The sequence below is a fragment of the Rhynchophorus ferrugineus genome, unplaced genomic scaffold (assembly GCF_030347505.1).
Source record: "Rhynchophorus ferrugineus isolate W39M unplaced genomic scaffold, kcgeb_rfMv2 rfM4, whole genome shotgun sequence".
Taxonomy (NCBI): Eukaryota; Metazoa; Arthropoda; class Insecta; order Coleoptera; family Curculionidae; genus Rhynchophorus; species Rhynchophorus ferrugineus.
This window is the reverse complement of record NW_027472583.1, coordinates 28,791,830-28,818,302: the sequence shown is the minus strand read 5'-3', so window position 1 is coordinate 28,818,302 and position 26,473 is coordinate 28,791,830. Positions and strand designations below refer to the sequence as shown.

Genomic DNA, 26,473 nt, shown 5'->3' with positions numbered 1-26,473 from the left:
CTTCCCAGGTGACTAGTAAAAGCTAACTGAGAAGTAGTATGTAAAAAGAAGAATAGACTCAAGGAGGATTTACTTTAATTAAATAATTTTAATTAAAGAATTTAATCCTCATGTAGTCGCACAGCTTCTATTAATTCTTTTTTCCATTCTTAAACAGCCACCCTGGCTTTATGACAAAAACTGCGATAAAAACACTGCGTTTCACATGACACCCAAAACTGCGTCGCGGCACGCTGCCAAGCAATATTGCACGGTTCCTTAAATCCACAAAATCACCCCGTGACTTACGCTGCCTCACATCAACAAGCTGCTTCCCATTCTACGCCTGGCCTTACAGTAGTTAAATAATTTAATAAACTTACAGTAATTTTAATAAAACAGCATTTCAACAAGTATTACCAAATCAATAGATAAAAGAGAACATAGTTGTAAATATAGGACAATGCTTTAGTCCCTTTATTAAATGCATTCGTACATGTTTCAGAAGATATAAAAAGTCCACAAAATAGCTTTGAAAATCCATAACGCGAAATAGCTCAATAGGGCCGAAGCTATAAATATATTAAAACGTGTCGTATTACAATTTCACATGAACATTTACGTATATATAAATTGCTTTTAAATTAATGGTCACAATGAACTAAAAAACAAAACTTCGATTATTTTGAGCGCTCTTACTCTAGCAGCAAGTAAAAAACATTCAAAAGTTTGAGATGCATTGGAATGTATTGCTCCAGAAAATATCTTAATTGTATATAAAAAGATTACTTTTAATTAGACTGGAGACTTATTTATTGATTTATTAAAGCACCAAACATCAAACATCACACCCAAAAAGACATCTTGCATATCTTTTAATCAACTTTGCCCAAGCTTCGAAACATTTTAATAAAAAAATTATAGGCAACCACAAAGATCAAACAAGGTAATGAATCACATTAATATTTCGAACGATATGTAATCAAATAATATACAGTCCCATAAATCTCTCGAACACAAATACTAACAATAAAAAACGAGATATAAACTCTAAAAACATCACATCGGTTAAAGGGCTCAATACAGTTCTTTGGCTATAATGGCGATGATGTCAGGTTTCGTCGCGCAATGTACTAGCTTCAGGGCCGAATCGAATCCGTCATCACTTACCGTTGGACTTGTTAAAGTTCTTATTACGAAACACGTTCTTCATGGGTTTCAGGGGATGAACGGGATATTTTGAGGGGTTGCTATTGGCGGCTATGTCGTCTTTGAACGCTAGAAAACCTAACTGGGCATGGGAGGCTTCGTTGAGTGCCCGGGAACGTATGCATGCACGGTATTGGTCTGCAGAGAGACGTTGGCCACCTGGGCCACCAGAACATACCTGGAAAAATATGTATAGTAAAAACTCATGTTTTTTTTTCTGAAAAATATTTTATGAATAAATAATGAAATACAATAATACATGTAAAATACCGGGCGATCAGAGTGGGGTTTAAACGTTCGCACAGCGCTTATATATATATATATATATATATATATATATATATATATATATATATATATATATATCGCTGATAGATGGCACTAGAGTGACAAACTATGATCATGTATTTTGTACAAATCTAGAATACCTTAAAATGTCGTCGCAAAAGCGTAAATATGATGCCGATGCATTATGTTATATATGTGGGAAATTTATTAAAGTTCGAGACGTAAAATAAGAATTAAATACATCTCACGTTCTCTGTGAATCTTACGAAGCATATTTTAACTGTCTTGTTCGAAATCAAAACAAGACATAGGCTCCACATTTTGCTTGTAATAATTGTAAAAGATGTTTGGAATGTAATCAGCAAATTTGCTAGTGTTCCTAGCGAATGCCATTTATTCATTGACAGCTCTCCAAAAAGCTTAAAGGCTGTTTTATTACACAACGGAAATGAATTTCCATCAATTCCCATCGCACACTCAGTATATCTTAAAGAAAATTGTGAACGTGTTAAAATTTTGCCTGAATTTTTAAAGTATCGCGAGTATAATTGGCAGCTGATTGGAGATTTTAAAATGATGGGATTTTTTATGAGACTTCAAAGTGGATATACAAAGTATCCGTGTTATTTATGTTTATGGGATAGCAGAGCGGATGCTAAGCATTATACTCAACGGTCATGGTCTGTGAGAACATAACTTTGTGTCGGGAAGAAAACTTGAAATTTGAGCCAATTGTTAAAGAAATTGATTGATATTGAAAAATTCTCAAAAGTTGGGAAAGTGTTAATGCCGCCTCTGCACATTAAGTTAGGGTTGATGAAACAATTTCTTAAAAAACTTAATCAAACCTCAGAAGCATTTGAATACTTGAGGGAATTTTTTAAAAAGGTTAAGACTGGGGTTTTTCTTGGTCTGCAAATCAGACAGATGAAAAATTTTCAGTGCTGCTGAATTGCACTCAAAAAGCGAATTGGAATAGTTCAAAGGATTTTTAGGAAATAAAGCGGAAAACTGCAAAAAGCTATTTGAAAATAGCTAAAATATTTCAAGGCCATGGGCGGCAAGATGTCATTAAAAGTTCATACGTTGCATGCTTATTCAAACAACATGGGAACGTATCCAGAAAAGTAAGGAGAACGTTTTCACCAGGACATTATGAGCTTCGAACAACGTTCTCAAGGCCAATACAATGAAAACATGATGGGAGACTATATTTGGGGTTTATTAAGAGATAGTACCTACGAACATAAAAGAAAAAGTAAAAGGGTGCACTTTTAAATTATTTTCTACCTTTTTGTACTACTTTAACGCTGAAAATCCTGTAGAATCCTTATGATGAATTGTATATGTCAAAATCATAGGCACATGCATAACTAAATATTTAAATAAAGCCAAGAAACTAACTTTTTTATGATTTTTAGAGTCCGATAGAGAATTTAACATCTAATTTAAGAGTTTAGTTATTCAACGGAGCCCACTGATTCACCTTACTTTTTTGTTCAATATTTTTGTATATTTTTAGTGAATTAAGACTACAAAAGAAAATCTTGTATTTTTATACCCTATGTATAAACTAAATCGTATAAAATCCAATGATATATGATAATTGGATAACAAAACTAGAAATTGATAATTCAGAATGACTCGAACTAATTAACTGTATAAAGCTGCTACGGAGCCAGTATGTAGATTTATGTTAATAAGAAAAGCAATAAACCCCAGATTTATCATATTTCATCATAAGAAAAAACATAACATTAAAATATATGGAAGTTAATAATTGAGTTCAGCTAAATGCATCCCTAAAGACTATTGTGCAATTAAATTTAAAGGTAGATAAACTGGTAGCAAGCCTCTTTCAATAAACTTTTTTTAAATTACTTAAATATTTTATAATTAAATTATTTATTATTAAATTGATAATAATTAATAATAATTTATTATTAATTAATTATTATTAAATTTTAATTAATTAGTTGAAAAATAATTAATTTAAAATAAATTTTCAAACATTTTTTAAAATTACATCTCCAAATTTACGTCCTTTTAATAATTGTTTTTATTTTCAGTTTTTAATTTCTTGTCCAAAATTTATCTTTCCGATAAGCTTTTGAAATCCTAGAGCTTTTAATTTCTAATTTTTAGTTATCTAATCAACAGCATTTCGACTAAACACTTCTTTCGGCGCTATGTTTATATCAGAATGTCATCCTTGGCTTCCTTGAATTCGAAAGGCTTTGGACAGCTTCAGTCGGATATTTGTTTTCCCAAAATGCCGTAATATATGTGTCTACGGATTAGTTAGAGGGTAGTCTCTGAAGCTAGGTACTTATTGCAGTCACCGTAGACTCGCCATTTCCTCGAGGCGGTACCAGAATTATCAATGTTTATTTTCAACGTCTTTCATAGACCACATTCAAGTACTGCAGCAAGGATGATGTAACGATATCTTTAGGACCGAAAGATGTCGACAGCCGTATAAAAATCCGAAGATCTTCACACACCTCATTATATTCCGTTTTATCAGCCGTTTGTTCAAACTTATAAATCAGTTAATTTTGTTCCCATAATCCTATTATAAAGCCCTTTGTAAATTGATGAAATTTATGGGGACCACCGGCTCATGAATCAACATCAACGGCATTCGAATATCTATGGCTCTAAGCTAATGTTCTGTATTTGGTGGGATCAGTGTGGTATTCAGATCCATTCAGTAGACCAGCTAATTAAACCATCAATGTGCCGAGCTTTGCGGGAAAGACGTTCGGAATAGGAGCAAAGCTACAGGAAAGTTATTCTTCAGCATGACAACACTCGATCACATATTGAGATAACGACGAAAACATACTTGAAAACATTAAATAGGAAGCGCTACCCCTCCTGCCGCATTCTCCAGACCTTGCCCTTTCCGATTACTACTTGTTACGGCATGTGACCTGTCAGAGCAGCGCATCACTTACAATGCAGATACCAAAAAATGGATCAATTCGTGTAGAGCCTAAAAACAAAACAATTATTTCGAGATGGAATACGTAAATTGCCGTAAAGGCAGGGAAATGTAGTGGCTATCCATAGGCAATTCTCCATGTAGAGCATCTCTCCTTAAACGTTTGAATTACATAGGATTTAAATAGCCTAGAGATAATCCACGAAGAGATCTAACGGAACTATCAGACATTGCTTTTAAAATAATACAAATTTCAAAACCATATAATAAAATTAAAGAAGACTTGTTATTTAAATTTGAGTATTTAGATGAAATTTGAATATTTCAGAATATGACTAGTATGCCCCCATAATGGTCACTCATGGCAAGATGGTAATAAAAATAATGCTAAAACACGAAAGTAAATGGAAAATGGCAAATGTTGGAATAACAATTGATTAGGTTTTATTAGTCATAACATTTATTCATAATTCATTACAGCTATATTTCTGTTCATGCTAGAAATAGAAATTGTTAATAACGCATTCGGCAAAGAAGAAATTGACAAATGAAGGAATTTGTGAACAAATATTGAACAGATTGGAAATTTTTATTATATGGAAATATTTATTATAATTATTTATTTAATTTAAAAACAATTTAGTTATTCACTTGAATGAATATGGTATTATGATTCGATGCTGACAATCTTCAAGACAGGGTGATGAGAGTGGAAATAACTAAAGGTAAGCATGTAATTAATATACGATAACTGTAAGAAATATTATTGTAGAGCGTGAAAGATATGCACAGATATATGTAGTTGTTTAGAAAATATATGAATATTTGCTTAAAATGTATATTAATTGTTTTGCAGATAGGAGGGAAGAATGTAATTATTGAATGTATTTTTATCAAGAAAATGTACACAGATAGTAAAAAAAAATATGGAGCTGTCTACTCGAAGATTATGTTCTGTATTTGGTGTCCGTGGTATTCAAATCTATTCAGCAAACCAGCGAATTAAACCATCAAAAAGTAAATAATTATTCGAGATGGAATACTAAATTGTCGTAAAGGTAGAGAAAAGTGGCGGCTATCCACGGACAATACTTCCAGTGTTTCCCACAGTTTAATTTTAACAATGCTTCTTCGTAAACTTTCGGTATTCAGGTTATCTTCTAATTAAGAAAAGTAAACAATATTTGGAAACCCCATTAGTTCAAGTGATACCTGGATGGTTGATACACTCCTCCTGTGGGATCCAATGAGCCAAATGCCTTCTTTCATTTCAAAGTATATTTATAATAGTAAATAACGGATTTGATAAAGTTTCTTAATCCTCATACTAACCAACAACTAATTTAAGAATAACTATTTTGTTTTTTTTTTGTTTAAATTGATCCTACGCTGATTTGAACAAAATCCTGATTAAGTGACCCCGCTGTCCTATTCTAGAGAGTATTTAACATTTTAATATTTAATATTATAAAAAAAAATACTCGAAAAAATCGAAAACAGTTAATAGAAATTATATGACAAGATAATGTCAACTCAAAAATAAAGACATTCTTTATATAAAATTAATTTACATCGTCACAGAACTGATGAAACGAAAACAATCCTAAAAATAACACGAATCGAAATCCGTCCACGACAAGATTGTCTTTTTACCACACCTTCCTCCACAAAGGGTGGGAGATAAGAAACGCGTCAGTGGGACGACATTCGTTCCTTTCCTGTCTTCTTCATCCAAAAAAAAAGTAAATCAACAGAACGACAGAAAGAGAAAAACGCCACTTTGAGAGATGCCGTCGGAATCGTTCGTCCCATCAAAGACGACGTTTCGCCGCCCCCCTTCGCCGGTCCTGCTACGGTCTTTCCGACCCCTCCACCTCCCCGCAAGCGCCCTCCTCCGCCATCGAAAAGGAAAAACGTCAGAGTAATTGTTCTGTAAAGTCTGTCGCAATTACAACTACAAATTGCTTTGGGAAAGTTTCCGCTTTTGATCCGACATTAGAAAATGTGCCATTGTTGACTTTGGCGCTCGCAACTTCTTCGAGGAGTAGCGGCTGAAGTTCGCTAAGGTTGAATACCTCTCGTGCGCCTCGAGAAGTTTTCATTACAATGCGGACAGAGAGCGGACGTCATCATTATCTCGAATATATATACCGGAGCTGTTTTCGTTAAATTGGTAAGTGTTGATTCTTTCCTTCATAATAAATAACTCTTTTGCGTCTTGGCAAATAGAACCTGCAAGAAAACATTTACAAATTATCCCCGTTTTCCTTAAAATATCTTGAATTGGTATCAATTTTCTTTGTAATCAATCAAGTTTCGTTATTTTATAGGGCGGACCATCTGTTGGTTTTTGTTAATGCTGTTAAAACTGATTACAGTCTATTTAAAATGACAGTTAATTAAAGGCATCAAGATTTTTTAGTTTTAGAATCAGATAATGTTTTCCTTTTAATTTTATTCTAGTTAAAAAGAGAAACAATTATGTCTGATAAGTTCGAACATTTAACTTAGCAAGCCTGTAAAAATCGTCCGGTTGTCAAAGGACTGCAAAATTCTTCAAAATATTAATTATAATAACTACAGGTTATAAACCGGTAAATATTGTTTTATTGCTTTGCTTGTTTTGATAAATTTCAAATCGCTGCTTATTATAACTCTTATTGAAAATTACCTGCATTGCTTACTTACCTGCGAGCATACCCGACATTGCTTTTAACAGAATACAATTCTTAAAACCATATAATAAAATCAAGGAAGACTTGTTATTTAAATTTAAGTATTTAGATGGTCACTCATAGCGTTCATATACTATTAGCATACAGTTAGAAAAAGCATTAGGCAGAGAGAAATTATACTTAGAAAGGAATCTTCAATAGGTAACTTTATGATCACGTTTGTTATGCTTCAGAAGCACCAAAAAGCCTGAGGTACAAAAAGGTGGCGTAATTAACAGATTTATCCTTTTTGTCCTATGCCCTGGTCTGAAATTTAACCGGAGATCTTTGGTGACATTAGATTTCTGGTACTTTTGTTTATATGTTTTGAGATATCTTGCAGCATTTATTATTGTTAGTTGTTTACGACCCATTTTATAACTTTTACTAAGAAATTATTGCTTATTAATAAGTTAGTATTTTTCTGTGATATACCTTTTTTAGAAACTAACAGCTTATTTTACCATTTTCTAATTTTTAATTGGTTGTTTTCGTAGTTGTTACTACAAAAATAATTTTTAAAAGTAAAAGCGAAATAAAGATATTCCTTTCCAAAGTATAAAGGCTCCAATAGAATGGATAGTTCTTAAAAGGACCCTGCTCTAAGCTCTAAGCTAAAAATTAAGTTGCCAATAATTAAGAATGGCTTTTAATTTTTAATAGTGAACAATGACAAAGTGAAGGGAATCCATTGAAAGTTTATGTGAGCAGAAAAAAGGTTTGTTCGCTGCATTTTAGGCTAGAGAAATATATTGAGATATGGAAGAATTGTTTGAAGATTGTATGAAGATTGTTTAATAAAAATGGAATTCCTAAATAATAAGACTTTCATTATGATCTAAGTACATTGAATTGAAATACACAGTCTCTGTTCATTTACAGATCCTTTACCAAAAGCAAAATATGGCGCCGTATTTTTGTAGTACGATTTGTTCTTTGCTTCAAAATAGGCCTCAGTTTCGGCGATTACCTCTTCATTCGACGAAAATTTCTTCCCAGCGAGCATTCTTTTGAGATCTGAGAACAGTAAATAGTCGCTAGACCTGGAGAAAACGGTGGATGAGGATGCAATTCGAAACCCAATAAATAGATTTTTGATACAGTGCATTGTCCTGGTGAAGCAGCACTTTCTTTATCTTCAAATGCGGCCGTTTTTGGCAAATTTCGTCCTTCAAACGATCGAATAACGCTGTATAATAGTCGCTGTTGATGGTTCTTCCTTTTTCAAGGTAGTCAATGAAAATTATTCCATGCGCATCCAAAAATACGGACGCCATAACCTTGCCAACTGTTGCATTTTTCCACGTTTTCGAGCAATTTCAGCGTGTACAGTCCACTCGGATGATTGTCGATTGAACTTCGGAGTGAAATGATGGTGCCATGTTTCATTCACTGTCACATATCGACGCAAAACCTCGTTTTTATTACGCTTGACCATCTTCAAATACTGCTCCGAATCATCAACTCGTCGTTGTTTTTGGTCAAAAGTGAGCTCGCACAGCACCCACTTTGCACAGAGCTTTCTCGTGCCCAAATATTCGTGAATGATATGATGTACACGTTCAGTTAATATCTTTAGAGTGTCCGCTATTTCATTCAATTTCAATTTGCGGTCATTTGAAATGATTTTGTGGATTTTTTTAGTCGGTAACGACCTCTTTTGTGCGCCCACTGCGTTCGCCGTCTTCGGTGCTCATTTAACCATGTCTAAACTTACCTACCAATCCTTGGTGATTGATTTTCCTGGCCAGTATCCTTAAACTCGGCATCAAGCCAAGTTTTTGCTTCAACTGTATTTTTCTTTTCAAAAAGCAATATTTTTATCAACACGCCTTTTCATCCATTCTTTCACAATAACAAAAGTTGCTGTCTAATTTATACATTTATATCTTTTGAGGGTAGGGGCTAACTAAAAATATATGGATTTAATTCTAGTAGCGCCATCTATGTTTCAGTTCGGGGACCTTTCAATTGACCTGTTGACTAGAGTACATGTTTGGAAGGGTTCTCCTATTACAAAGTGATTTCTTAACATTTTTTCAACCTGATCATGGGGCAACAACCATAAACTCCTTAGATTTCTTGCGGATTTTTACAGACGCGGAATTTGTTTCAGTTGTTTCATTCATAAGTTCTTTAGAAGGTTTAGTATTATTCATTATAATTGTCACAGTTAAAGCAGTAACGCTATAGATAATTAGTAGTAATTTGTAGACCATATAAACATGAGTAATATATGTTAATAATTACTTGTTAATTATTGGTAATTATGGTATTAATCACTTACTTTGGGATGCCATATGTGGAAAATTCCTGGGTCGGTAGCTCTAATAACCTTAACATTGCTGGTCACGTATTTTCTGTATAACATGACGTCCTCACCTCCCCATCCTACTATGTCTTCATCAAATCCTTTCACTTTAAGGAAATCAGATCTGAAACACGCGAAATACAATATTGGATTAGTAAAATATATTGAAATGTTGTCTCCTTATTAGTGTCATTATCAATACAATAGCTGTTTAGTATTTCAGTTGATAGTAAATAATAAATATATAGTAACGATAGTAATAATAAAGTTTTGATATGTGGTATAGTCAAAAACTTGTTAGTTTTTTAGGTATACTAAACAACCGCTACATTTGTAATTATATGAAAACTGCCAAGCTACAAATTTGTTAGAGTATATTGTTCACACATCTCTCCATATAATGTAACAGCAAAATGAAAGTTTAGTGGAGTATAATCGGACATTTTATAAAGTTATGGTGAATAAAACTAACTATATTTCCTTTTACACTATAATAATAAATTAGTGTGCTGTGTAACGGTAAACCAACACAGTTTCATCATTAGTAAATGTGGAGAAATATGCAGCTGTGAGAAGAAAATTTAAATATATTCTTTAAATTCAAAGGAATATTTTCAAGAATACCTTTGTCTGATGTCGGAATATTTCAGCTGAATTTAAGAATAAACCGAGAACTTTTAGTTTACTTTATAGTAACGGACGGAGATCTAACAAGCCTTAATTCAAACTTTCTTATACTTTAAAAATGTTTTAATAAAATCCTGCAAATTATACAACACATAAAATATACGAAATTTTCCATTTCAAAGACGGGCATATCGAAATAAATTTGTCTATTTGTATTAAATTGATGGCACTAAGCATAGTCGTCTTCTCCATGATACGTTTTAGGACGATCTTTTATCCAGTTTATTAACATTATTTATTAACACGTTTAATTTTACGTTACATTTAACACGTTTATTAACATTATTTATTAACACGTATTTATTCTTCAATACATTTAATTAGGAATGTCGGCGGCGAAAAAATATCGATAACCGAACTTTTTCCTGCTACAGTCCTACTTTGACAGCCAAAATTCACTCGATGACCGGGGGGAAGGGGAAATTCCAAAGCAAAACTCTCGATATTCTCCTTCGGAAACCCTATGTTTATCATATCGATATTTTACTTTACAACTATAAGTTCGATACTCTCTAAAAATATACTACTGAAAATATCGATATATAGGATAAAAAATATTGATGAAAAATCGTAATATCGCTTCTCCCCAATGTAAGGTTACAAATGAATATAAAAATAGAAAATTCTCCGTCCACTGCACAAATGAAAATAATTTCTGTTTTCAAAATCAGAAATGTATATCGAACAAGCTTCCGATCAAGTGTGCTATAGAATAGGTTTGCTGTAACACTGTTTCACACAAATTGTTTGAAATAGAAAAGAAACGTGTTTCTATTATGTATTATAGGAATCACCGAACTTGTTGTGTACTCTTCGTGAAACTTGTTATCAATTTTGTTATTATCGTTACTAATTCCACTATATCCCATTTATTTTCAGTTGATTAATTTCAACTGTAAGGTTTCTATCTTTGATATCGTCGCCTTATATACGAATATACGTCTCATGTAGAGTGATACAGATAATCGCAAATCTATGGCATATACTGTATCTTAACCTTTAAGAAATTATCTGTGCAGATTCTCTAAAAATTTTGTACATATTAGTACAAATATATACAACATGAACACCATCCATGGAAAAAACAAATATATAAATGTTATAGTAATGCAATAATCATAAAATGGGAGCTTAATTGTCTCATTGTGTTTGGTTTATCCAGTTTCTGCGGTATCCAGTCGAATTATACGCGTAAAAAATATTTTTAAGAACACAAAGAATTATATTAATTTGGATTTGTTTGGTTGGCAATTTAATTTTTTGTATATGTCACAAAATTATGTTATTATATTTGTATTGTTTGGGCTCCGCACTGACTTCAAAGTAATCAGTTGGTGGTAATTAAAATAATATCGTAATTAGATAAATAGGTTTAAGTAGGTATTAAGGTAAATTGTGTGTATATAGTAGAATTTATAATACGTGTAGTAGATAGGCGAAATCAGGTTTTTGTTTATTTTTATTTAGTTACCATAACGACTATTATGTACATAGTTTATTTTAAAACGTTTTACTTTGTGTTAAATATCTAAGTTTAATTATTTTCTAATTTTCAGTAATTTACTTATTTATTTTTTGAAGTCGATTCAATTTTTGTTAATATTCTATTTTTCTCTTTTTGGTGTTATATATTTATTCAATCAACTACGCAGTAATTTTATTAAGTATTACAATGGGTAGGCCAAGTAAAGGTGCAGCTCTTATGAGAAAAAATAGGAATAAAGATATAATGATTGAAAATAGAGAGCGCTTCACACCCCGGGGTCCGGTACATAGCCTAGATGATTTTACAAATGTTCTAACTAAACAATAAAAATTAAACCATCACACCATAGAAGCAGTTGCCTACGATAATTCTGCGAAGTACTATATATGCAATAGTGCTTAAAAAGCAAGTTGAATGGCTTTTGCACTAAACGACTTCCGATTTTCAATCATATCAGCTCAGCAATACCATTATACACAAATATGTGATAGCTATTGATAAAAAATATGTGAAAACTTTGGGTCTTTGAAATTTGAGCGTTTCCTTCGATATCCTCCTCTTCCCCCCAGATTCTGATTTGGTTCCAATGGGACCACGTCAGAATTGCACTCTTACGAATAAAAAAATATTTTTGAAAATCGGTCCATTATTGACCGAGAACTGGGCGAACATTAAATAGAATATATCTATATATATAGATATATGTTCGGCTCTATAGCCGAACATAGAATCTCCTCCTTTTTCTAAATCGGTTAAAAATCATATGAGATGATCTATATATAACTCCCTTATATGTATATAATGATAATATATGATAACCTTATAACTGATACCTCGACCTACATTTTCTGCATTATGATATGTATTTATGAATAGATAATATAGAATTTTAGAATAGAGAGAATAGATTCTGCATATTTATCAAAATAAAATTAAGAGATACGACATATTTTCACCTTTCTTAAAATGTATAATCGAAAGTAATATATTAAAAATATTAAATATACATACATTCTTCCCGTAATATTTTTGAACTTCACATAATTTGTTGTTGTTGCTGATTGTTGTTGATACACGCTTCTTTAGATTGCCCTTTTCAAAATAAGTAAGTTAATTGGAATCATAAAATAAAATTTCATGTAGCAAGAAAACTGAAATAGTTAGAATTGTATATTAATTAGAGTTAATTTAAAAGGATAATACGTGTATATGATGTCACATAAGAAATAGGTAATACATATAATTTAGGTAAAGCGATTTATATTGTTGCAGTTCGAGTCTGGAATACAATTACGAATCCGGCATTGAACATTTTGACCTTCTTCTGTTAGTTCTACCAATCAACTGTCACTAAAACCCATCGCTAGTCACATTATTGTCTGGATTTCTCGAAGTTATTGAGGGCTAAATAGTTAAAAAATTTGCACTCGTCTCGGTCCTTCGGTTTTCTCCAGATTAGATTATCGATCTTAAAGGTCTTCTTAAAGGCATCTTAAATTGCCTTCCTAAGAGCATAGGCTCCAGTTTCATTCGAACTCTGTTTCTCAAACTAAAATGGAAATATATACTGATGATAATGATGATTCTGACAATTTCGGAAAACATAACTATGTAAGTAGGGCCTTCACAAATTTAGCACCGGAACCGTAGTATTTATTACTGAAATATTTGCCACAATAAATTAGTATTTTCATCAGCACCCACTGATATAGATTATACAGAATATATTAATATTAGCTCAGAGAGAAGAGAAACGTTTCACGGTCAATACACGCAAACGGTGATATTATGGGAGACGATAAGATAACAGATCAATTGAAAAGTCCCCGGCCTGCAGCATAGATGGCGCTACTAGAATTAAATCCATATGATGTATAGTTAACACTAGCCCTCATAAAATGCGTGTATAAATTTGACAGCTGTCGGATCATTAGTTGTGAATCCTAGCATTTTAAGTGAAGCACCTTTTTTATTGTGAAAAAAATGGACGAAAAGAAATTTCGCGTGTTGATAAAATATTCCTTTTTGAAGGAAAAAAATACAGTTGAAGCAAAAATTTGGCTTTATACCTAGGTTCCGGACATTGCCCCAGGAAAAGCAACCGTCAAGGATTAGGTATGCTAAGTTTAGATATGGTGAAATGAGCACCGAAGACGGCAAACGCAGTGGACGCCCAAAAGTGGTTGTTAATGACAAAAACATTAAAAAATCCACAAAATGATTTTGAACGACCGTAAATTGAAATTGAATGAAATAGCAGACACTCTAAAGATATCAACTGAACGTTCACATCACGAATTCATGAATATTTGGGTATGAGAACGCTCTGTGCAAAGTGGGTGTCGCGCGAGCTCACTTTTAAACAAAAATAACGACGAGTTGATGATTCGGAGCAGTGCTTGAAAATGATCAAGCGTAATAAACCCAAGTTTTTGCGTCGATGTGTGACAATGGATGAAACATGACTACATCATTTCACTCCGAAGTCCAATCGACAGTCATCCGAGTGGACTGCACACGATAAACCCGTTCCAAAGCGTGGAAAAACGCAACAGTCGGCTGGCAAGGTTATAGGGTCTGTATTTTGGGAAGCGCATGGAATAATTTTCATTGACTACCTTGAAAAAGGAAGGACCATCAGCGACTATCACATAGCGTTATTGGACCGTTTGAAGGACGAAATCGCCCAAAAACGGCCGCCTTTGAAGAAAAAGAAAGTGCTGCTTCAACAAAACAATGTAGGGTCAAAGATCCATGAATTGGGCTTCAAATTGCCTCCTGATCCACCGTATTCTCAACATCCTATTCCTGTTCTCAGATCTCAAAAGAGTGCTCGCTTGGAAGAAATTTTCGTCGAATGAAGAGGTGATCGCCGAAACTGAGGCCTAATAGTTGGAGGGTCGTAACCAGTGCATTTCCCTTGAAGGGAATTATGGGGAATAAAAAACTAATTTTGTCAAAAGAATGTGTTTTACAATGGTAGGCCGGGGACTTTTTAATTGACCTCTTATAACAAGTTAAACGGACCCAGTACCAAAGTTGACTGCTGAATTTAATTTAATTAATCAGAAATAAATTACGTGTTGTTACACGTTTAAGAACAGACTATTGTGGGCTGACTATTGAGTCCCAAAACTCGAATATCTTGATGAAGTTTTTGTACAGTTTTGTTACAGTTTACTATTAAATATTACTATCTATACATTTGCTTCTCTATTTAGCTATAGTCAGTATTATATAACTTACAAAGTGTATAGCCCGATGCTCTATAATTTTAAACAATTACTTTTTTAAATAATTATATAATATATTTTAAAGTATCCCTTTACGAACTAAGGATTTATGTGGACTGTATCTACAGTTTAACGTGGGCTCCGAACCACGGTCCTCGGCATTAAGCCTAACGACTGGCGAGTGACCAACTTAGAAATCACCCCAGAAGACATCTGGTCTTACTCAGTCTGGTTACTGGCGTGACTGGGATCATTTTCCTTGTCGGATTTTACACTCTTGCCTAGGACAATCACAAATATTAAACAATCATAAAAATAAGCTCACGACTATGCAGGATTCGAACACGCACATATCGTAACAGTAGGTGGACCATCCTTTCATCTTTACCGTATGCCAACCACCGAAAACCGTAAACAACTTATTCTGCATCGTTCTGAACAATTAGTTTAATCATCACAGGGTGCTATCTCTGGCGACTACATTGATGACCGCAGAACTTTCCGTTCGATCTGCAACAGAGTATGCTTTATACTCTTTTTTTATAGCCTATTTTTTATTCACGTTTCTTTCAGTTTTAAGCCTTTCACAATCGTGTGGTAGCCCTTTTTCCTTATTTTGCATCTTTATTATAAACATCTAACATATAAATGACTGGAAACAGTTGGTTTATCAAATAGTATAGGGAATTTGGGTTGGTTTTTGGTCCAATAGTCTTTTAATTCATTGTCTTCGGACTTTTTTGGTCCTACCCTCCTTTTTTAGGGTAGCATCCAATTCATCACTTTTAAATTGTTGAAACCTAAACCGTATTTCAATTACTCGAAAAAGTTAGGTTAGGTTCTTATGACATTAATATTTCGTATTTTCACCAATAGATCTAATATCTTTTCATTCTTGATTCTTAGCAAGCACTCTATATGCATTTCTATATTTCAATATTTAAATACTTTTTATACCTTAAATTTAATTATCCTTTATTGATATTGAAATATTTCTTTGATGTAGTCTATACGAAGACTGTGAATACACTATGTATTTCTAATATAATTTGTAATAAACCCTAAATTGCTCTCGAGGTTTGCTGGGTCTATAAGTATACAAATAATAAGTCAGTAAAATCCAATAGATTATGGGCCCATACAAAATGTGAGCGCTACGTAACAAGAAATAATAATTAAAAGGTATATTCGCAAATTCTGCTCATTATTTTATCATGCATCGCTTCATTTTATAAAGTCGTTATTAATAAATGTTTATTTATGGGACATAGTTCCGAATGAATTACCGACAGGTTGTGCGAGATATCGTCTGAAAAAGAAAAACCGTCAAAAACGAAAAGACAGTGAAGCATTTAAGAGCTTGAAACAAAAAGTACACGATCGATTAGGGAAACTTATAACTCCTACGTAATATATTAAATTAACTAAATTGCTGAAGAAAAATAATGAATATGTTCTTTATTTCTTCAAGTCTTACTAACAGTTTGATCTTTAATATTTTTTTAGATTTTCTAGAAATACTTATGGAGCATCTCTGTATTTAAACCAGCAGCTATCCTCCAGTATTACTTCATTCCAGAGGCTATTATACATCCCCTACGTAACAGAAATACCGTAACTAACTCCATATTCGTCACAGAAAACCTCACAACTATGTGGAAGAAAATTGAGACTGGAATAGGGAAGATCAATTTCTAGATATAACTGGAAACGAACTTAAAGGTATTTTTGTAGACGTTGTTTGACCAAGTGAGAGTTGTTATCCTTCGCTTCTTCTGAGTATCTATTTCAGTAATTTTCCTTGAAAAACTAAGTTGAAGGCAGGATATTTTACAAGTTGACGTCTCGGCAAAAAATGGAACTGAATCATGAACATTTTCGTGCGATGATTTTTTATGATTTTCGACGTGTATTATCACAACAAGAGTGCGTCAATCAACTTAATTTGACTTTTGGCGATAAAGCTCCGTCAAAACCCACCGTGTATCGATGGTTTAGTGAATTCAATAGTGGTCGTAGTTCGCTGTCCGACGAGTTTTGTGAAGGTCGTCCAAAATCGGCTATTGTGCCAGAAAACATCAATGCTGTGTGCGAAGTGATTAAGCAAGATCGTCATATAACATATTGTGAGATTGGGGTATCCCTAACAATTAGTTCAACACTTAGCTGTGCGAAAGTTATGTTCACATTGGATCCCACACAATTTGATAATCGCTCAAAAAAAGGAATCAATAATGCTTAAGAAATTCAATCGCAGTGCTTCGAAAGATGCTATATAAAATCGTGATAGGTATGAGCCCAAAAGTAAACAGCAGTCGACTGTATGGATGTTCCATGATGAACAAAATCCAATACCATTTGTTTGCGCACGAAGCACTTCAGAGAAAAAGAGAGGCCGGATTGTTTTTCATCATGACAATGCGAGATCTCAAATAAGATACTATTATCGATTAGAACATCGAATTGATGGGTCATCTGCCGTACAGCCCTGATTTGGCACCCAATGAATTCTTTTTGTTCCCATTCGTGAAGAATAAACTGGCGAGTACTTTGAAAAAGAATAAAAATATATTCGCAGCTTAACTATTTGTTTTTTTTCCTATTCCCGAAATATAAATAGTGACCCTCGTATGTAATATATACCACTTACCTGTACTGGCAGGTCATGCCATATCCAAAATCCCTCCAGAACCCTGTATCTCGAGATATCACTAATTGTTCATTTTCTGGTGGGACTTCTTTACCTTGTAACGTATATACAACATGAGGATTATACAAGCTAAACACTACGGGATAATAAACCTTTTTACCAGGTTTAGTATTCCATCTGCACCGATCCAGAAATCTGAAAAATAACTTTTTAGTACATCTCCTGTGGAAATTTATGTTTCTCTGATACCTAGCACTAAATACTATATCAACATCACACATAAATAGAAGCACGTCTTTGGAAATATTCTGATTTGGCTTCTGGATAAATTTCTGAGCATTTTGTGTGGTCCTTGTCGGCACTGCATCCAGAGCTCGTTCAGCGCCCACTCTCAGTCCTTTACCTCTGTAAAAAAATGATGTTTCAGTTTAGTATCGATCGCCGGGACAGTAATCGCGTTTACCTAGAAAACGTCTCGTTTAAAGCTAACAATCTCAAGTTATTGGCATTGCCGCCAGAGTTTTTCGTCATGAGAACCCTGGACATAATGCTGCGGGCCTCGGATAAGCCCTCTTCGCCGAAGTAAACGACTGTCAGGTGGACCCTTTTATCATTTTTCAGGCCTATTTTTACGAATTTGTCCATAAAATTCTGGAAAGTAGCCGTTCGCCCGCTCAAAGGTAAGATAATGTGGATCAGTTCTTTATCTCTTGGTCCTGTATACAAAACATATTTTTATCAATATAAATTAGGTTGTTCAAACAGTTTTTCGTTCGATTACGAAAAGATTGAGCTACTAGATTTGTGTGTATTATTTGCATTTCAAAAGTCGTTTAACAGAAAGAAATCACAGGCGAACAAAATAAATATTTATAAAAACTTTGATGTCAATATACCAATATCATAAAATTTTTCTATATTAATTTGTCGTACCAAACTTGTCTCTACAATAATATTATAGTTGATGAGTTTTACATTGTAAAAACTTATGCACAATTTATTAATTTTTTTAAAATTTATTTATTACATTATTATTAGTCGTTGCCTAACCTACAATTTGTTTTTACAATGACTTAAATCTAGGCATATATATTTAAGAGGACCCATCGATCATAACTTGGTCTCTAATAATGTTTACCTTAAATAAGATTAAATGATTTAATTCTTTTGAGTCCATCATATTATCTTATCGAAAAGTTCTATTACTGCGATATTGTCATGAGAATGCAGCCTCTCCTCATATCTCCTCGGATTTTGTTTGGAAAACTTATATTTATATTAATTTTCGCGGAACGTAATTGAATTCCGTGTGTTAATATATACTTAAATACTTGGGTGTGTAATAGCAATTTATTATGTATTGAATTGTGATTTTGTTCCAATTAAACAATACATTTTCCTACATTTGAACACCAGTTCTTTTTCAAGTGTTCCTTCCAGCGAAGTTTTACATCAAATTTCATTCCAAGGTACTTAGGGTTATTGCCATATGGAAAGATTTACTGTTATTGGTGCGTGTCCCATCTGATTATACTTATTACTTATTACGTACTCCGGCAAGAATCGCATATCATCAATAGGTGTAGTCATCGTCATATTTTCTATTTGTAGTATATCACATTTGTAAAGTAAGGAATATTCCCAAATACACTTCCTTTTGCTATACCTGATTCAGCTTCATTTATTATAGAGTAGGCTACCTCTTGTTTGACTGCAAACTTTCTGAAGGTAATTAAGATTTTAATTTGGAGTATTGCTTCAGTATTATTTCCTGTAGCTTATTAACAAAGCCATCATACCATACTTTATCGAAGGCTTGTCATCTGAGATTATAGCTGAAGATATATTTATAAATGATAGTCGATCTTTTCTTTATTCTCACCCTGCGTAAAACTTGGAATACCAAATGTATTTACAAATATTATATTCAATTAAAACTCCTTCTTTCAATTTAGTTTCTGATAAATCTCTGTGAAACACCGTCACCATCTTAGAGCAAAGTTTTCACGAATTGTGTCACTCAATCGAACTTTCTGTATAGTGAAAAATCTCTTTGGAACGAATGTAAAGCCCTATGCAAAATATGCTAGGTGAGAATGTTTTTTATGGACCATTGTTTGAACCACTGTTAATTAATTTATCTAGTGTCCCACTCACATTTGTGTATATAAATGATAAGTGTGAGTAAAAGGTACTTAGCTTAAACATTGTAATGTGAGTTTATATTAATAGCTTATTAACTGTGTAATTTTCAACTTCATTACACTAAAATATATTGCAAATTAGACTAGATATCAAATAATATCTGAATTAATGGTTTCCAGATTGGAGCTACGTTGATGTTCTTTTGAATGAAACATCAACTATGTGTAAGATAAAGACACATCATCCTATCTGCTTTGGCTGAATACTGAATAGATATTGGCCACAACATTCGATTCAATAAAATCGAGTTGTTAATTATTCCAAAAGGATATATTGAAATAAAATACCGAGAGGTTTTTGAGATCTATAAGCAGCAAAATAATTTCAACAAATACTTTGGTTGGTTGAAGACCCTCTCTAATCCCTCCCCTTCCTGGTTTTTTATAATTTTTCAGCAGACCGTAAAACAGAATCTTCAGCAGTGAGAGAAACTTGCCTTGATAACCTGAAATTGGCATTTGTAGCGATTGCAAAATGTCTCCAATCGAGGAAGTCCTGACAACTGTTTCAAGATAAAAATTATTTTGAGCGACGAGGCGCAGTGTTGAATAAATGACCGGTTAACAAATCTTCCAACCTATGCATGGCCCTGGTTGAATTTTTGAAAATTTAGTAATATTGCTCCAAATGCCACGATATCTATGTAAATTTATTGAAAATCTCCAGCAAATCAGAACGAATTATTTAATTCCTTTTTAACATCTATTCATCCTTATTGAAACCCCTGATAATATAGGATAGACATAATTTTGATAGTCAAATAACATGTTGCACATTTGCAATTAATAAAAAAAATCATTGCAAAAGAGAGTGCCCGCCAAATTAACTTCTATTAAGGTAAAATGAGTAAAAATATAAACAGTTTTGTTTTGCTGTTGCCTTTTCCTGATTATGCGAAAACATTTAACGAACACAATACATTTACTTTAACACAGAAAAAAGGGAAATAGTGAACAAACCAATAATAAAATGATCAAAGGAAAAAGTGAAGGTAGAGATAAGAAAAATGAATTATCAAGCCAAATACCCAACATAAAAACACTCCAGATGGAAATGGTAAGATGCAGTAAGTAGTTTTTTTCAATAGAAACATAAATTAATACAGTTACTTATTTTAGAGAATTGTGAGTCTGGAAAGTATCCATAAAAATTACACTGTTGTGTAATGTAAGATTTAAGTAGTGTACAGATGTAAAGTATAAAGATAAACCAAGAAGGGATTTAATGAAAATTCCAATCATTGATTTTAAAATAATACAATTTTTAAAAACACCCTACAAAATCAAGGAAGTATGAATAGGAGACATCAATATTTCAGAATGGTACATTGGGTCACTGATGACAAGATGATAATAAATATAGAAAGAGGCATTGTCGAAAAAAACACCTTCGGTTTGGATGAGTTCGATCAGACACATTGAACAAGAAATTGAAAAATGGTAAAATTGCTCACGATTGTTGTTGTTGTTGATCAGTTTTTGATAGATTGGAAATAAACAGCTTAGTTGTTTATTTCACTTGAGCAGTGATTATGAATATGACACTGATTGAATAAAACTTTATGAATGTTGGTTTATGATTCAATGCCGACAATTACCAAAACAGGGTAATGAAAGAGGAAACAACTAAAGATCATGTGGATTAACTGAACTGCTGTTTTGAAATTACTATATATATATATATATATATATATATATATATATATATATATGAATGTATATAACTTTAAATGTCATGTTTGGCGATCAAGGTTCGAAGTTAAATCCGAAGGCGCTAACAGCAAATAATGTACTGTTCTTACTGAAATATGTTCAAGGATCCGAAATATGTTATAGCTGCACTTATATAATTTATTGACTTAACTAATTAAACAAACTTAATGATTTCAACGATGGTGTGACATAACCGCGTATACAAAACCTACAATATAATTTAATTTATTTACTAAAACAATAATTTATTTTATATACTAATAAACAAGGGACAAAAACTAATTAACATATATTTAAATATATTTTAAACATCTACATGAAAAGATATTTTTAAATAAATTGAAACGAATTATATTATGTTACATATTAAAATTTTAATTTATACCCAGATATATTTATTTAATTATGAATATTATTTATTTATATTTTAATACGATATTAATTATCACTATATTTAAATAAATCTAGGTCACGAAAAAAATTGAAATAAACTCACCTGCTAAGTTTTTGCTTGTAATTGTTTGTAGAGGGGCAAACGGCCTCATTACCACGATTTTCGTGAAGCCGGCCGAGCCACCGTGATCCCCCAGAGTCTTGTTCAGAAACTTGGTCTTAAAATACAATTCAAACTGGGTCCCCGTTGTGGGCTCTGTTCTGTATAGACCCTCCAAAAAGTCATCTAAAGTGTATTTCTTAAATTTCTCTGTAATGTTTCTGTTTAACGTGTCCAGTCCCTTCATTAGAGCTTCCAGAATGTCCTTGCGTTTGTATCCGATTGGTTTTTCTACTACTCGTTTACCGAGACCTAAATCTGATGGATACACGCGACTATAGGTGAAATGATTAAACGGTATCAGTTCGTATTCGTTGTTCAGCGGTGTTCCGTGAAAAATTTCGGCCTGCATGATTTGCTTCTTGATATACTTAGAACATTCGGTGTTGCTCAAGAGAGGATTTTGCGAAACATCGGTGATGGTATTTGAAGTCAGGCCGTTTCTGTTCAGATCTGAAATAAGATAAAAGGTATTGATTATGAACAAAACCAAAATGAGGTTCGTGTATAAAACAATGGGTATGATTCTACTTCAGACAATGTATGCTCTAAAATCGCATAATTATCTATATCTATAGTCAAATATTTGTACATACGTCATCAAGGTGTTTAATGTATTGCCTGCCGCAATTCATTTCAGAACCAGACAATATTATCCTTGTCATTTTATTCTAGTTGAAAAGAGACACAATGTTGTCTGATAAGATTGACGTGTAACTGAACTAGCCTACAAAAGTCGCGCGATTTTCAAACGTATACAAAATTCCTCAAAACAGTTGTGATAAGATGGAGTGTAACAGTTGTAAAAACAGGTGTTATGAACCGGCAAACGTTGTTTTAATGCTTTGCTTGTTTTGATAAATTGCAAATCTCTGCTTATTATTAGTTTGATTTAAAATTCCGAAGTTAGACAGAACAGATTTCGTCTCTAATCAGTTACATTGAACAGGAGAGAGATAATGGAGGCCCCCTTTGCCAGTAAAATTCAGTATTCAGAGTATTAAGGTTACAGTTAGGTAAGTATTTTTACTATTAAATATTAATTTGCTACGATTTTTATTGAAAATATTTTTGAATAATGGACACGGTCACCGAAATATCTCAAAAAATTAAAAATTCAATCTTGAATGCACCGAAAAAAAACACGCCATCATACGATTAAATCTATGAAATCTATAAAAACAATGGATAGTTTTTCAATACAAACATAATTTTTGTACAATTATTTCAGAGGAAGCTGTTAGTCTGAAAATAATTGAAGGGATCTAATGGAACTTCCTTTTAAAAGAATAGAATTTTTAAAAGCATATAATAAAATGATATTTCAGAACGCGACTAATATACCCAAAGGTCACTCATAATGATAATAAAAATAGTGTTATGACAACAAAAGTTAATGAAAAAAGGTAAATGCTGGAATTACAATTGATTAGGTTTTATTAGTCATACAATTTATTAATAATTCATATATTGTACTTCATGCTGGAAAAAGGAATGGCCAATAACACCTTCGGTTTGGATAAACTCGATCAGAAACTGAAGAAAAATGGACAAAAAAATTTGGCAGCAAATATTAGATAGACTGAATCAGCCGAATGGAACATTTACGGATTAATTATGAATTTTTGATTAAAAAAATTTATTTTTAACTTATATATACTTTACTTTTAAACGTTTTTTTTTAAATATTTATTGTTAAAAATGGGTACAATGTATAATATTCAAAGTATTGTCCATCAATAGTCGCTACCTTTTCCTTTCTTTCGAGCAGTTTACGGATTCCGTAATTACGGATATCTTTTGAGATTAGTCCCGAATCGACCCCTTTTTGGCATCTTCATAAGAAGTGGAGTGTTGCTTATAGAGGTTACGACTTATATGCAACCAGTTTTGTAAGATATAGTTGAGCGTTGTCATACTGAGACTAACATTGTTATGTCTTTACTCGTATTCGGGTATCGGCTTTTTTTAATTTTTTTTTGGCTGCATGCTCTTTCCCTGCTGTATCAAAATCACGACTTCTGAAATATCGAAACCACTATTCACATGTAGAAATCGATAATATGATCTCCAGTAGTCTTTTTCATCAATAAAAATAATATAAAACTTTCCGCAAATGCGATTTACTTCCTAAATTCAACCATTTTCAACGCACTGAATAAAAATGTTTTTATCACACTTTGACGAAATGATACACTTACCATATTAACCATGTTGTTCGGTAGAATGAATTCATAATGCATGATTTCCCATTTTTTTATGAGAGAGCAGATATGTCGTGTAACTTCGTATTCTTACTCGAAATTATGTTCCTTAAACACATGATTTTTGGGAAAACGTTCAAAAGTCATGAATAATTACTGCCATAAATTATTTCATTACATTTTATTAACAATATACACGAAATTTGATTAAATTCCGGCACTTCAACAAGACTGTTAAACAGCTATAAAACGCGCTATACGAAAAGGCCGCATTTATATTTCGATATCAATTTTGTTCGAGAAGCGGGCCATTTATAAAAATAAATAAGGAAATTTCCAAAATTAAAGTCCCCAGAGAAGTAGTCCTATATCTTTTTCGAATACCCTATTTTTCGCGTCCTAAATGTAAGGCCATCAATCAATCACACACCGAGCACACATTGACACTCAATGGGGCCCCCCTTTTTCTCTTTTCCGTAACATCACAATGGCCCATTATATTTTATGTGGGGATAAGAGTTTCTGACAGTTATATGAGAAAAATTCTTTGTACTAAAAGGTTAAATATTTAATCGTTCCTCACGTTGTGACGCTTGCTTCGCAAAATGTTGCTTCTGATGGACAATGGTTGTATACAAGGGAAACTTACCTCTATTTTTTACCACTAATTTTTGTCGATATTATATTGGATCTGGCCAACTAATGAGTAATCTTTAATAAAGGTTTTAGCATTAAGGTAAGTTAAAAGAACCCACTCTTACATTAGATTAGTGATTTTGTCGTCATATCATTAAAATATATGATATCTCTGCAGCGGTTAAAATATAGTTTAGATATAATCTTTAATTATATATTATATAAAACAGTTCAATTGAAAAGTCCCCGGTTTACCATAGTAAAGCAAATTTTTTTGGCAAAATTAGTTTTTTTTACTCAACTTAATTCCCTTTAAGGGTAATACATTGATTACAGCGATCCTCCAACTTTTCGATACCATTTTTGTAGTACGATTTGTCCTTTTCTTTAAAATAGGCCTCAGTTTCGGCGATTACCTCTTCAGCGAAAGATCTGAGAACAGGAAATACTCGCTGGGGTTAAATCTTGAGAATACGTTGGATGAGGAAGCAATTCGAAACCCAATCCATGAATTTTTGCCATCGTTTTCACCGAGTTGTGACACGGTGCATTCTCTTGATAAAGAAGCGCTCTCGTTTTCTTCAAATGCGGCTGTGTCTCGGCGATTTCGTCCTTCAAACGATCCAATAACGCTATGTAATTGTCGCTGTGGATAGTCCTTCCTTTTTCAAGGTAGTCAATGAAAATTATTCCATGCGTATTCTAAAATACAGACGCCATATCCTTGTCAGCCGACTTTTGCATTTTCCCATGCTTTGCTTTAGAGCGGGTTCATCGTGTGCAGTCGGATGCCATTCGGATGATTATCGATTGGACTTCGGAGTGAAATGATGGAGGCATGTTTCATCCATTGTCACATATCGACGCAAAAACTCGAGTTTATTACGCTTGATGATTTTCAAACACTGCTCCGAATCATTAACTCGTCGTAGTTTCTGGTCAAAAGTGAGCTCGCTTTGTACCACTTTGTACAGAGTTGTACTTTCGTACAGTACAGTACAGTACAGTACTTTCTCATACCCAAATATTTGTGAATGATATGATGTACCCGTTCAGTTGATATCTTTGGAGTGTCTGCTAATTTATTCAGTTTTAATTTACGGTCAGTTAAAATCATTTTGTGTTTTTTTAAATATTTTCGTCGGTAACAACCTCTCTTGGGCGTCCACTTCTTTTCCTCCTCTTTTCCACGTCCGTCTTCGGTGCTCATTTCACTATGTCTAAACTTATCATATCAGTCCATGATGGTTGATTTTCCTGGGGCAGTATCCGCCAAGTTTTTGCTTCAACTGTATTTTTCCCTTCAAAATGTAATATTTTATCAACATACGAAATTCCTTTTATCAATTTTTTCCAATAACAAATGTTACTTCACTCAAAATGCTATAATTCACAAACTAATGATCCGACAGTTGTCAAATTTATACACGCAACTTTTGAGAGTTAGGGCTAACTAAGAAATATGTGGATTTAGTTCTAGTAGCACTATCTATGTGTCAGGCTGGGGACTTTTCAATTGACCTATTATGCTGTTCGAAGTTGTTACTATTCTGTATATAATCTTACCTATAATACCTTACTATAATGTTCAGTGATGAACTAGTTTAAAATTATCAATACTTGATCGTTAGGTCTTGAGATGTATGAATATATATTAAT

The 26,473-nt window shown here is 32.9% G+C and overlaps 1 protein-coding gene across 2 annotated transcripts in view; it reads right to left on the bottom strand.

Moving 5' to 3' along the window:
• Csgalnact (Chondroitin sulfate N-acetylgalactosaminyltransferase) overlaps positions 1 to 26,473 on the bottom strand; it is a 360,415-nt gene continuing 333,942 nt past the window's right edge. Inside the window, exons 6-11 of one of the 2 annotated variants that reach the window (XM_076401496.1) lie at positions 21,918 to 22,427; positions 17,968 to 18,220; positions 17,754 to 17,909; positions 17,505 to 17,699; positions 9,425 to 9,572; positions 1 to 1,366 (exon numbers count right to left, since the gene is read on the bottom strand). In XM_076401496.1, the coding sequence (XP_076257611.1) occupies positions 1,142 to 1,366; positions 9,425 to 9,572; positions 17,505 to 17,699; positions 17,754 to 17,909; positions 17,968 to 18,220; positions 21,918 to 22,427 (1,487 nt within the window). In that variant the 3' untranslated portion in view covers positions 1 to 1,141. The remainder of the gene's footprint in view (positions 1,367 to 9,424; positions 9,573 to 17,504; positions 17,700 to 17,753; positions 17,910 to 17,967; positions 18,221 to 21,917; positions 22,428 to 26,473) is intronic. The other variant, XM_076401498.1, reaches the window with a different exon arrangement.